The sequence below is a fragment of the Electrophorus electricus genome, chromosome 4 (genome assembly GCF_041902795.1).
Source record: "Electrophorus electricus isolate QZ-2024a chromosome 4, ASM4190279v1, whole genome shotgun sequence".
Classification (NCBI taxonomy): domain Eukaryota; kingdom Metazoa; phylum Chordata; class Actinopteri; order Gymnotiformes; family Gymnotidae; genus Electrophorus; species Electrophorus electricus.
Window position 1 is genome coordinate 13,763,035 of NC_137500.1, and position 14,466 is coordinate 13,777,500.

General features: G+C 38.0%; 2 protein-coding genes across 7 annotated transcripts in view; both read right to left on the minus strand.

Moving 5' to 3' along the window:
- Nucleotides 1-3,573, minus strand: part of bltp3b (bridge-like lipid transfer protein family member 3B) — a 29,781-nt gene extending 26,208 nt beyond the window's left edge. For 5 of the 6 annotated variants that reach the window (XM_081712524.1, XM_081712523.1, XM_081712522.1 and 2 more), the window contains exon 1: nucleotides 3,303-3,573. In XM_081712524.1, the coding sequence (XP_081568650.1) occupies nucleotides 3,303-3,346 (44 nt within the window). In that variant the 5' untranslated portion in view covers nucleotides 3,347-3,573. The remainder of the gene's footprint in view (nucleotides 1-3,302) is intronic. The other variant, XM_081712521.1, reaches the window with a different exon arrangement.
- A 2,252-nt stretch (nucleotides 3,574-5,825) lies between these two features.
- The window catches only part of plxnc1 (plexin C1), a 29,698-nt gene continuing 21,057 nt past the window's right edge, over nucleotides 5,826-14,466 (minus strand). Inside the window, exons 24-31 of the mRNA XM_035520840.2 lie at nucleotides 14,419-14,466; nucleotides 12,683-12,717; nucleotides 11,693-11,788; nucleotides 10,858-11,021; nucleotides 10,374-10,524; nucleotides 10,147-10,287; nucleotides 9,917-9,991; nucleotides 5,826-6,836 (exon numbers count right to left, since the gene is read on the minus strand). The exon at nucleotides 14,419-14,466 is cut by the window's right edge and continues 28 nt beyond it. Coding sequence (XP_035376733.1) covers nucleotides 6,732-6,836; nucleotides 9,917-9,991; nucleotides 10,147-10,287; nucleotides 10,374-10,524; nucleotides 10,858-11,021; nucleotides 11,693-11,788; nucleotides 12,683-12,717; nucleotides 14,419-14,466 — 815 coding nt within the window. The 3' untranslated portion in view covers nucleotides 5,826-6,731. The remainder of the gene's footprint in view (nucleotides 6,837-9,916; nucleotides 9,992-10,146; nucleotides 10,288-10,373; nucleotides 10,525-10,857; nucleotides 11,022-11,692; nucleotides 11,789-12,682; nucleotides 12,718-14,418) is intronic.

A 14,466-nucleotide genomic window follows, 5' to 3' on the forward strand; every position in this document is an offset into this window, starting at 1 on the left:
ACCCCAGAGACAGTCCACTTTTTTGCCCTGTGCCAGTCCCCAGGAAACCTGCAAAAGGGTCCAGGATGCAGAATTGCTGGTTGTAGGAGTATTTGGAATCTGGCACAGAGCAAAAAAGTGTGGACTGCCTGGGGATCCTTGAAGACCGGGATGGGAAGGACTCCACATCATTACTGTATTCCAGTTCTGCACGAACATGGGAACATGCTAACCAGTGAAATCTGGAGCTGCTGACATTTGGTGCAGTACTATTTTACCATTTTACATATTACCAGAGGAGCCTTAGAGACAAAAGGGACAGTCTCACACAAATCAATAAATCAAATAATCCATCCTCACCTGAACCACAAAGGAAACTCATTATGAAGTTTAATAAAAACAAATACACAGCTCACAATGACACAATAGCCAACTTTGTATATCACTAACAGTTTTAGAAAATGATTCTAACCAACAGCTGATTAGCATAAGAAATTGGCTGAAAGATTAGAATGTTTGAGCATAGACAGAGGATGGTGAAAGGCCACAGGTATAAAGACAAATATTTATAAATGTAGACAATAATCTTAATAATCATCAGTCAGAGAGCAGAGGAGAAGGGTATAGAGCCAAACTGCACTAGATTACATTTCTTAGGCTGGAAATACCAGGAAACCATTGATCTTATAAGAGCTTCATTCTGCAGACTACTTCTGCCTCAGACTAAAGAACACTTTCCAGCAACAGAAAGTGAAACCACTGCGACCTGGATGACAAAAGGTTAAGCAAAAGGGAAGAGCACGACCACCAATTTCAATACATGTGTAGGTGTAAAAGAAAAGGTGAGAGGGGGAGTGAGACAGATACTGAGAGACAAAGAAAGAGAGAACATCCTAGTTTCTGGCAGATCTGCATTTAGTCAGGATTAGCAAAGCTAGACCTCAAACTCTACAAAGGACCATGCTAAAAGAGAAATGCATCAAACTTTTTGTGCTGTGATTCTAAGGTCAAACCTCTGTCTCTGTAAGTGACTTCTGTGTCTTTATGGAATGGCTAGCTAAGATCAGTCATGTTCACCATCAGCAGACCATGACAGGAAACCTGCCTGTGATGCATGAGATACTGGCCAACACTCAAGGATTCGTAATGTCTGAAAGATCTGAAAGCATTCACAAGAGAGAGAAAAAGTCCCTGGGGGGAGGGGGCTAATTCCCAGAGGTCTGAAAATAAAGGCGTATCACTTTGAGCATATGGTGAAAATACAGGTATCAGCATGTATTCTGAGAGGCAGATCAGTTTGTTTACATCCGCATGTGTTAAACTTCAACTGGTGACACCAGTTTGCTGGGTTCAAACTGACAGAAATGCTATGGTTCAACCTTCATAACATTCAGAATACTAACTTACTAGACAGGTACTGGAAATTGGGATGGGACAGTATAAAAATTTCAGTTTCAATTTCAAAAATATCAGTGAGCATAATTTTAAATAATAAACCATAGAAGTGATCAATACAAGTTCTAAGTTGATAGTAAACCAGTTGTATTGCATTGTATTAGCTAAAAATCAACTACAACTTTAAACATTATCAAGGGATGTACTTTGGAGGATGCCTTTAGCAGTATGGTGTGCATGGCTATGAGAATTATTACAATATGAAAGTGTATGACTGCCACTGGGTTTAGTAGTGCGGTATATTATTAAAACTGGTAATCATTTCATACATACTACAAATTAATGTATCAGAATGAGGAAGGTAATGCATTAAGCTTCTCAAGTTTACAGGCACACAATGCCCTTTAGAATGAAGGTGTATTAGATTACAGCTCTATGAACTCCCCCAAAATAATTAATAATGCAGAGAGGTTGGACTTAGATTGGCTATAAACAATAGGAAGAGCTGTAATGCTGGCTTGGAGACAGACAAAATGTTACTGACCCCAAGAGGGAAAACCTTTGTGCATGCTTGGCACAAATCCGAAGTCTATCTGACAAGTGGGAGGACTTTAGTCTTATGAACCTGAGTAAACTGGGGATCAAAACTTCAGTCACACCATAAGATAATGTGCTACAACTGGACAGTGGAGATTTACTTGCTAAGTTTTTTTTTTTTTTTAAGTATTGATCTGTGTCTTGCTGTTGCTCACCTTTTTAGATCCATCTGCTAGACTACGGATCAAATACCGCTCCTTCAGTGTGTTTAACACCCACTACCAAAGAAATTGTTATGTAATTCAGATTTTATTGTCCTCATTGTAAAATCACCTTATAAAATATATAATATACACTATATTGAACAAAACATTTTCCCTTCAGAACTTCTGCCTGTGGAACTGCTCACTTTAAGAGATAGCGAAGCGAATAAATGTCTGATGAGTCTAAACTTGACGAACCTAACGCTTTTATTCAGGATTATGAAAGCGTGGCTCGTTTACTTGGATATATTTCACTACCATTGGCATAGCACAGCCAACCCGAAATAAGATTGCATTCGTCCGATGCCATGCTAGTTGTCATGCTAGCTAGTTGAGTGATGAAATAATTCATTGGCGGTCATGCCTTTTGGTAAGGTCGTTCTCTTTCGAGTAATTCGGTTTGACAGGCCATTAAATGAATGATTAGTGATGTTATCTATTGCGTGAACCGGCTGATTCACCAGCCTGATTCAGATGCCTCAAGATGAGCTCAGGCTAATTATTTTGTGTGGTGGTACAAGCTATGGACATTTTGTACCCAAGGGAGAAGTTGGCCAATATCAGTATCACCCAGTATGTCCACTGAGAAAGCAAAATAACAAAACAATTGACAGGTAACAGAGGAAGAGGAACAGGGTATAGGTGAAACGACTTTGCCTCTAACTAACATCATTACAGCTATTTAGGTCGCTAACCAGCGTAACTGAGTGCCTTGCTAACGTTAGCTAGCCAGTTAGCGACTGGTTAGCGGTCTCCTTGCCGTTTCCGACCAAACACAAGTGAAACGACATCTGACAGCTAGTCAACTAGCTAATAAAGCAGCTTACTGACTATTAAAAAGGCATTGGAATGCTATCTTGGTAATTTAGCTTGCGACTGGCTCTTTCGCTAGCTATATTATCTAGTTAGCTACCTAGCTAACGTTATTCACAGACAAGTTGATTTGTACAGCTAACCCAGCGGTTAGCTAGCTAGCTGATTTGACTGCATCTCCATTTGATAAACTTGAGTCATTTCACATAGCTTGCTAGGACAACGTTGACGCCGCCATTAACCACTAAAACTGTGAAATGTCAAGTTAACTGAAGTAAAAAGTCAAGACGAAGACTCTCTAAGATGAACACGTACCTGGAAAGATGTTTGAGGATTTGTTTCTTGATCAGCCCAGCCATGACCGTATCGTATTAATGATTTATCCACAGACTGGGATCAAATCTTCATTCTTTTCATTGTAGCTAGCTAGCTACTCAACGCCATGTTTCTTCGTAAGGCTGTAAACACATTGTCGCAAACATATTGCTTGCTAGGTCACTACACATAACATAAATGTCAAAGTCTACGACGAACAAACTGCCCACTTTACAGTGGTATCCATACTGACCGACACATCACTAAGCAACACGGCCTGTGAAGCGAGCGTCACCCGAAAGGGACCTGCCCAATATCAGCGAGCCAATCAGAGAAGCGAGTAATGTCCACGTACCACATGCCAAGCGTTATATGTGTGTTATCCGTTAGCTGGGCGGCCCATGTATTTCTGGGATTAATTCAACAGTGTTTTAACTTGAATTTTAATTACTTTGATCAACATACATGCTTGCGCAAGTGAATCAGGAAGGACCGTTGTTGGTATTATTACTTAACTGTAGAATTATTGCATTGCATATATGGCGAATTGCCATTGCCAAGGGTGACATAAAGCGACTGACTGGCCAGCACTGAAAGTGGTCTCTGACTAAAATTCCCAGCAGAGGGAGGTATTGCATTGTATTGCAATGCAGACTACTTTAATTTAATAATTAATATTGTTCTACGCACCTATGAATTTAAATGAATTAACGCGGGAGGATTAAAATCTAAAATAGTTATATACAGTTATATAAATAAATCGCATAAATCACTTCACATCTCATTGGGGTCCTTTGTGTGCAGGTTAAAGATGTATCTTGTTCTCAGATACATCTGTGCTTTGCCAGATTCTACTTTGTTATCAGGTGCAGTTTATTAGCATTATGTTAGTTACAAAAGGTACAACAAACAAATGTGTCCAATTTGTGTACAGGGGCCCAAAAATTCTTATAACATGAAATATTTTTTTTTCAATATGAAATTATTAATATATAATTATTATTTAAATATTTTATTTACAATGTACTTATAAAACTAACTGATTCTTTTGTGTTGTGTTTTGCAAAAAGTAAACATTCAGAATCTCTGTGGTGCCCTTCTATTTACATAAAAAGGTTCAAGCCTGCCCCCATTCAAGTGTGAACCATACTTGCTAGAAATGATGGTTGGATGACATGTCAGTTACCATAACTGCAGGGAATGTGTTTTAACTTCTCTTTTTGCATCATTCCTACAATTCAACACTTTTTGCGCCGCAGTACTGATCACAGTCTTTATTATGTAAAATGTTAAGCAATGTAGTATTTTCTAAAAGTCTTACTGAAATATTAACTCTATACAAATCTTATATATAATGCAGTCTACCCCCCAAACTAGTTTACCCTAAACCTAAATATTTTGGAGTTTTCATCAGACACTAGAAGTTTTTCCATGTTCTTAGTATTGTGCATTCTGTTTTTGTGATACAAATATATATCATCCATACCATGAAATTCTCATGGGTTAGCCATCAGAATTACACGTTTGGCACAAATCCCATAGTCTCATGCCCAACCAATCAAATCTCGTTTTCCAGCACCTTTGAGGGTGTATCCCTTGGACCTTGGAACTTCCAGCCTGTACTCAGCATAGATGTTTCTGTACACAGTGCCAGCCACTTGTTTATGGTGTTCCATGTACACCCTGCCTGTTAGCATCTGGTATCCCACTGTTATGTGCTGGATTGTTTTAGGGGCATTTTTGCACAGTCTGCATCTGGGGTCCCATCTGTTATGGTAGATCCCAGCCTCTATTGATCTCATGTTCAGTGCTTGTTCCTGTGCTGCCATGATTAGTGCCTCTGTGCTGTCTTTCAGTCCAGCCTTTTCCAGCCACTGGTAGGATTTCTCCATATCAGCCACTTCCGCTACCTGCTGGTGTATGCCGTACAGGGGTTTTTCCTCCTATAATGATCCCTGCTCCTCCTCATTTACATCTTCCTCGGTTTTCTGCTGTCTGAGGTATTCACAAAGCCCTTCATCACTTGGGGCCACATCATCCTGGTATAGTCCAGGATCTTGGTTTTTTCTTTTTGGATAGTGGCTCTGACGCTCAATATTCCTCAGCCTCCCTCCTTCTGCTTAGTGTCAGGACTAAGGACCTGTTTTGGCTTGGACTGTTTCATGAATGAGGTGCAATACAGAGCAGCCAATCAGAACAGAGGTAATTTATATAGATCAGTCTTTGTTAAATTGTTAAAAAATGAAACAATCTATTTAATTTTAAGGAACTAAGACAAATTTGTAAATGGGTAAAATGAATGCCACCTGTATTGATAAACATTGTAAGTGAATGTCAGGGAGAAGGAATAGAAGGAAAATGTAGGATTTATTCTTTTTCAATCTTATCTTTTTAAATCTCACAAAGCTGTGACATGATACCAGCCTTCAGGAAAAAGTACTTAGATTAAAAGATTTATTATTTATTAACTTATTTTAACACTTCATTTGCAAATTTGTTGTAATAAACATTCGATGAATAAAATTTTAAAACAATTTAAAATGATGTTTATTATTAAAGCATGTACCCATCAAAATAATAAAAACATTTCTACCATGCTTTTTTTTTTCTAAAAAAAATTAAATCACATGCTGGTGAGGAATCAGACACACAATTCATAGAATATGTTATAAATTAAAAAATAAATTTAAAAAATAACTTGAAGAGGAACATATTAGCTCTTAGATAATGTCTGTACTGCACATCAGTATAAACAATAGGATGTTCACACACTTGTGAGCATGTCCATGACAGGATGTACTTCCTGGGTCAGAGACTTCATTATAATGTTTTAATAAATGCTACAAAAACTTTTAATTTAATAAAAATGTTTCATTTTCAAAAGGTTTTGATGTTCAACAGGCATCCAATCCCAGAAGTGACTTGTTTATTAGTATGAAGAAAAATAAAAAATGATTAAACCCTTTTCAATGATAAATGCCAAAGACATGAACGATTCCAAATAATGCTGAGACCAAGACAAGATCGAGACTATTAATTTATGGTCGTATGACTGGGCTCAGTCTCATGTACCACAACATTTGGGTGAGAGACAAAATTTTACAGTTCTGAGTGACCATAGTTAATGAACATCACATTGTACAGTTATAAGTTTTGGCATGTAAAAATTGCATTAATGGCACATTCATGGAAATATATAAATATACATTATAATGCTGCATAAATGATCTTTTCCTGTACAGAGATTAGACCTCCAGGGCCAAGAGCCACCACAAACATTTGAGCCCTGCAAAGTGTTTTCAGAGGTCAGTAGATTCTGTGTATTGGTATCAAACACTGCATCCTGCAGTAGTGAGCAGTGTGGATTTGGGGCATCGCTTTGTGATGGGAGTGGTGCCCCTAAAGCTGCTGAGGAGGCAGAAAGGCAGATCAGAGCCACGCACTTCTCTTCATGTTCTCAGAAAGCTTGTGCACGTGATGCATCTTCTCTTTCAGTCCAGGAGAGGCAGCTTTTTGCTCTATCTTCTGGCCAATCTGTCCAAAGAGGAAATCACAGGTGGGTCACTTATAACCAGTGTAGCAGGTAGCCGACTTTCCTTTGGTTGGATTAAAAATAAGTTCTCGTAAAATGAACATCTCCCTCCCTCTCCATGGGTACTGTCAGTTTATAATCAACAGGACAACGCTGTCGGCGTACCATCCTGTCGGCCATTCACACAATTAACAAGGTGTGACTGGTTTTACGACTTTGCCAGTGGCTAACTACCCTCTGGCAAGGCACCTGTCACAGGTTCCGTTGACTCTGTCCATTTTAGCACTGCCACACCTACCTCCTCTCTTCACCATCACATTCTATCTAGTTATGTCTCATAACAAGTAAAGCTGTTACATGTTTCTAAAAACAGACCTCTGCTATCGTCCAGCCTGCTCCAAAGAATTAATAAAACCTCTTATATTTAGAGCCAATCTCTCTCTAGTATTTACTTTTATTACAGCACCCCCTCTCCCCTTTGAATCCTCAGGTTGTAAACCAGACGTGATTATCCCAGGGTATGCTACCAATGCACCATTAAACTTAAGTTTATTGGTGCAAAAATGGCTCCAAAATTTCATCAGATTTTAATTTACATCCAGTGACAAAATTCTCTGTACATAAACTATATACCTAACCACCATCTAGGTGGAACAAAAAAAAAAATCATATACATGAATACCAAACAGGCACCTCCTGGGCCCTCAACACCGGTTAAAATTTCAAGAGTAGTTGTGAAATTGGAGAAGTGATAAGGAGACTTGGTTGAGAATAAAGTTTAGGCAAGAAGAAACTTTAAAAAAAAAAACAACCATGTCAGAGATTCTAGCGTAGACTATACCACATGATTTCCATTTAAACAAAATGCAAAGTTACTTTGTTGTCAGATTCTTTCTGTCTTTGTTCAATTATCAACATGGTCATCCCAGTATCTCTGACATGTCCCACTTGGAGACAGAGAGAAGACCATCTCCATCTGGATCATCACAGGGTAATTCTGGGCCCAAGCTGAACCCTGAGTTTAGTCAGCCAAAGCAATCCAACTGTGGCCTGGTCCAAAACCAAACAGTTGGCAAGTTTGAACTATAAAGAACCTGTTGAAACCAAGTAAGCCATAATAACTCCATTCATATGTGGAGTGGTTGATGTCACTTGGGCTACTTTAAATCTTGGGCATCAGAGTTAGATTAGAGAAGTATTTATTTTTGCAGAATAATCAGTCACGAATAATCCTGTCTTGGCCCTATAGGTGGTTTAATCTTTTTCTGTTTTTGTTTTTGTTTTAATCACACTTGTTTCATCATACTTCTTGTTTAGTGGATTTGTTATGCTAATTTTCATTTTGTTATAGCTCTATTATCTTTAAATCAATGCCCATGCACCTCAGCCCATTTGATAATTTCGAAGCATTGTCTTTTAACCCTTGTTACTGATTAGTCAATAAACATTAAATCAATGTTTAAAGGATGGATTGTGGACTGCAGGTGGTGCGTCTTCTTTTGGTAGAGGGTTAATGACTATGTTAAAGAACTTTTATGAGCTGAAACTGAATTCATATCTGTTAAAATGTACTATTAATCAATTAAAGATTAATGAAAAATTCCCTGGAATCTGGGAGGTGTCAGATTATTCTTAATTTCAATGCTACAACAGTGAGCCAAACACTGCTTCACTGCAGAAAGAGACTCCGATAATAGCATCTAACCTCACTATCTTTCTCTATAATAGCATCTAACCTCACTATCTTTCTCTATCTACCCTTTTTTAATTCGCATGTGTGCCGTTTCGATTTTTTTCCTCAGTTACGTTAGCGCTACCAGACTTCATAGCTGCCTCCCTACATGTCACATCACACTACCATGAACCCACAAGAGTGAAAGCTGCACTCGCATGATGCTGTAACACGACCCATCTAATGCCCACCAGTCACATGCGACACAGGTTGCGTAGGGCAAAATTCTGGGGCCCCAACGTGAGGGTTAGGGTGGAGGCACTTTTTAAAAAATGATCTCATCCTGGGGGTACCCACATCTTGAGGCCCCCTGCAGTGTGTACCCTGAGGACCCTCCCCTATGGCAGCGTGTGACACACCAGATAATACCGTGCTCACACCACAAAAAACCAGAGACCTTAATGGTTAAAAATAAATAAGTAAATAAAAATAAATAAGTAAATAAATAAATAAATAAAAATCATACCTCGATTTTAGAAATTTTGTGCATACAAAATAAAAATGTTGCTGCTATTGTGTCTTTTAAAATATCCAAGTAGAACCACCGAACTTCCTTAAACTGAAGTGAGAGGAAGGAAGTGAACTTTTTTAACACTTTTTAAGTCTGTTCAAGAATATCCTCACATTTGCTAAGCTTTTTATACTCAGTTTCATTCATTACATGCTTATATGAGACTGACTCATATTGTACACAGCAGTCCACAATGCTACTGTAAAATGCAAAATTGTGGTTGCTGAAGTTCTGTAGTTAGTATTCTGTAGTTAAAAACTAAATTAAAATAAAATAAATAAAAGCCAAAAAAGAAGTAACTTATATTAGGTGAAAATTAAATATCACTGTTCAAAAGTTTACCTTTCTTGTAGCTGACAACTATAACATGCCTAAATAATTAAACACTGCATAGTGGTCTTACAGCATTTATGACCTGCAATTAAAGAGAATAGTGTGCAGAAAGGGTTGCTGTCAAAAATACAAACTAAGACCTTCTATAATAAATATTTGCTACAAAATCTTCATTTGAAAGATAACTACTAAACAACTGCAGGTCTTGTTAGCATTCAGGAAACACTGTAACCACTCACAGATGTTGAGATTGTTCTGGCTATGTTGAAAGTTCCTCAAACCAAATGCCTACACACCAGTTCTATTTCAGTTGACATGCATTTTGGCTTTGTATTATTTTTGCATCTTTAGAGTTCTTTTATGTAATTTGCATAATCTGTTATGTCTATTGGGATTATCATCATCATATGGTCTGTTATGATCATCAAAAGTGCAACAATCTTCTGAAACAGCTGGAATTGTTTGTGTGGTTGTGTTAGTGAGGATTCATGCAGATAATCTAATACCTCAGTGTAGTAACGCTCCATGTACTTGTTCAGTTCATGAAGGGCTGCAGATTCATTGAACTCATATTCATGTTTCTGTGGGAAAAGAAGAAACCAGTTCATTTTCATTTTAACAAATAGGGTAAAAAGCATTTGAGCTTTTCTTGCCAGTTTACATTACAAACAGGTTCTTTAAACACAATCATTTTGTCTGCAAATGTCTTATTTCATGTGTTTGGTGTGCATAGGACCTTGGACTCCTCCTGCAGGAAAGCCTTAAACTCTTGACTGCTCACAGACGGTTGATCCCTCACCGACCTGTAGTAGGTCTTCACTTCCTGTTTATACTGAGGAATGTCTTTTGCATACAGCAGCTTATTGGTTGGTGCATGCTGTTACGATAAACGTGGGCGGGCATTAGAAGGAAAGCATAAAAACAAAAATCTCTTAAGGCTTAAAAGGATCATTTCCTGGTTACCTTGCCCAGCTGCTGGTCAGTAAGGGAGAAGGAGTCAATGAAGGCTTGGGCAATGACCGACAAGCAGCTGTCCAGGTGAGCCGTCTTCTCCAGGTCACTGAACACGAAATTGGGGTTCTTCAGAATATTCACCCAGAAACGCAGAGGCAGGCTGGGAGGAAAGAGTACGATTGTCACACGGAGCCTCGCAGAATAAGTACGCCAGTTAAGTGTTCACCTTCGACGTGTGAATGAGTATGGTACCAATTCCCTAGACATCCCCATGCGATTGCCTACTCATGTCCCACTATACGAGGAGGTGGTCTCAAAGTTAGATTACACATCTGAAGCACACAAACCTGGGTTATATGAGCGCATTTTCAAAATGGACATACTTAATTGATTTCCCATTTTAGATTCACACAAATAAGTAACAAAGCTAGCATAAAAAACCCATTCAAAAACAATGTAGGAAAACATAACATCTTCATAACCCATTCAATACCTGTTGGTCTTCCAGATGTGAACAACATCGGGATCTGTGATTTTTTTCTTCTCAGCTTGTGTGTCCAGGAAATCAAAGAAGTACTTGACTCCCTGGGGAGCTTTGTTGTGGGGCATTCCCCAGATACTCCTGAAGAGGTTCTCCACGAAGGAGTGCACTGCCACCTGAGATGAGCACAATAAATGTTTCTAAAGATCTATACTAATGCTATGCATGCAATACTTCTATCAGTATTTTGATCTTATGTTTGCTATTTTGTGATTTATGTTCCCTTATGTAGTTAGGTGCATTCAGCTGGCCCCTCAACAGTGGATTATGCTGATTTCCTACCCCGATGTGCTCTGTGACCTTGCTGAGCTACTTGGCTAGGGCATTGCGATTGTTAGGGTGCTCACCTCTATCATTCTGCTTTAGGTCAATTTTGGAGTCAGTAAAATCTTCACTATTGAAGTTTTGACTTGACTTACTTTTAAGAGAATCGAATTGGGAAGTTTGTGTGCTTTTGTTTATGTACTGGTTTCCCCTCAAAGCACTTGTTTCTTCAGGTACTATAGACCTTTAACGGCCCTATCCACTGTCTTATGAATTATTAGCTAGAGGGACACAGTAGTATAAACTACTCTCTCAATCCCTGTCCTGGTGACCCAGCACACTCCATATTTTGTGTTTTTCCTGCTTTCACATACCTGATTCAACTCACCAGGTAATTAGCCAGTTACTCATGAGCTGATTCAGAAAACTCTCAAATGCACATGGACTTGAGAGGACCTGGTTTGATAAACCGCTGCATTAATCTATTCATTCATTATAAATTCACATATTTTATGGGTCCCACCTTGGTTGAGAGTAGTTTGGTGAGGTAAATCTCTTTCAGTTTCAGTTTCTTCCTTTCTGGGTGTTGGCTTTCATCCCTGTCAATGTCTGGGTCAATCTATCCGGCCACAGAATCACAACACAATGAATTAATTCATTTTCACAGATTTGATTTATTTAAAAAAATTAGAAAAATCAACACAGCTAATGCAATTTTACTGATGAACTCAGGTCCCTAACAAAGAAGTAAGAGTGAAGTCAGGCAGGGTTCAAGCAACTCTGGAGCCCTCAGAGGACTTAATTATGTATCCCCTGTCTCAGATCTTTATAAATAAACAATGAAATAATATTATGATTAGGCTATATTGGAAAAGGAATAAAAGTTTATATTTAATTTTTGTTTACATAACCATTTGTTTCTCTTTGAATAAAAAGGGCAATCCCTTGTAATCCATTTAAAAGGTGCATTCATCGATTTTTTTTACTCTTTTCTTGACAATTCAACTAAACTGGTCAATATGTAGGACATCAGAAAAGATCCAAAGAGTAAAAATATTGTACCAGTGGTCTGTTCACCTACTTAAGCACTAGAGGTGCTGTTTTTCAATGTTGACTAATGCACCATTAAAGAACAAATTACACAGAGTAAGCCATGAGAGTATTCCTCTGAGAAAATTAAGTGTACATAACCCTGTTAACTATGAAAGAAGATGGAGTTGACATGCACATTATTTGTTGGATGTGATGAATCATCTAAAGCTAGCTGTGTACTTTTGCAATATTTCCGATATCCCCACTATGGGTTACCAATCAAGTCAGTATTTTTTTTTTTAAATCATGATTTTGGTGTACATAAGATAAAAATGGTTTGTAGCAACAACCTACACCCAGCCTTTGAAAAGCCTTTCTTCTTCAAAACACACTAAAAGCACACCCACCACATGCGCTCACTCAAACTCACATCCACTGGTGCATGCACAGTAATTTTCAGAAATTATGCATTATGACTTACCAGGTGGAAGTACTTGATAGAGAAATTCTGATCATCTGTAACACCAACAAAAACAGTTAAAGAATGTAAGCACATTCCCCACTGACATTCAGTGAATGTCATGTGAATTTGTTAGTGTTTGACTCCTTCAGTTCCATGGACCCTCCACTGTGTATGGATTCTCAATCGTCACTGTTGCAACTACATATCATATTAGCTTCAGTGCAGTTACTAGAAAATTAGTAGTATAGTAGTATAAATAATATGTTTTAAGAGTAATAAAAACAACAAGATTTTAACCTGACCATGCTAAAATAATGCTATGGATCTAAAGCATTCAGCTGCTTGCTCTGAGATGAACATACATTCTTTGACTACTCTGTAAAGAACATTATGATAAATGGGCTCATATTTGTCCAATCCTGACGATGGCTGTCTGTCCATATTCCCAATCCTATTATCAAACATTCAGTGGCCTGTTCCACACCCAATGGGAAATGTCTCATAGAAGTACTGACTTGTTCTACTGTCCTTTGGTCTCAACATCCAGACAGCACACATTAGAAATATGAATCTAAGCCAACTTCATACTTCCACTTGGAAATACATGCTCAGATAAAATGACAACAGCCGACATCTGTGAAAGATCTAAAATATTTAGGGAAATATGTGCACAAGCCTGTTAAACCACTCAAATGTTGATTGTTTTTCTGCCATTTTTATCCTGAGACAAAAAGTTAATAAAGTAATAGCTTAATGTAATTTAAATAGATTACTTTCTCCATTACTTGCACAAGTGCAAATGATTAGCAGATATGATGTCATATCCATACATCACGTGTCAGCAGAAAGATGTTCAGATATGATATCATATACATAGATCATGTGTCAGCAGAAAGAAGCTAGACAAGCTACACTCTACAGGAGAGACCCCCATTGTTGAATAAGAATTGTATGACTCTCCCCAAACTAAAAACTGCCTTTGAACATATATCTAATATTCTTGGGGATGTTCAGCTTACTATCACAGAGTTAACTGTGAGGAGGTCAGAACTACAAGCAAAACAGTGACTAGAGTAGAAGTATTAGAGAAGAAAATAAAATAACATAAAAATGATTGAAGTTCAGGTGTAAAAACTCAGTTGTATTTAATTCCAAACCAACAATGATATTTCAGTTTGGACCAAAAGATCAAACTCCAAATGGGAGATTTACATCTAGCAGTCTTCTTTTGTATAACTAGTGTTCTACACCTTAAACAGACTACACCTGACAGAGCCATCACTGAGAGTGTAGGGGACTAGTCACAGAAGTGGGATAAGTGAGAACACTAGCAAAAAGCGCAAAAAAAAGGCTTCCTTCATGTTCGACAAATATGTTTAAAACAAAGCATTAGAAATAAATACATAGATAAATCATTCTTGCACAAATCTGCCCCAGGTACTGAAAGGAATCACAGGCCCTACCTGCATTTGCCAAATTTAAACCATTCCAGAAAGGTTATGCCAGAAAACGGGCATAACACGCTGAATTCCACATAACAATTATAATAACAATAGCTGCTGTTTTGCCCCTTGAATGAAGACATGGCTGCCTGTCTGTGGAATCTACTCACAGGTAAGTACTTTTCCATTTCTTATTTAATTTTAACTTGCCTATTTAAAACATTTAAAACAATCATCATTCCTGGACAGGCAAAAACACAGAATCTGGACATCTATATGTTAAAGCAAACACTATTCCAGAATTACACTCACCCTTCAAGCTTGTCTGTGGACTAAGAGGAGCATGGACCTTTTTGATGA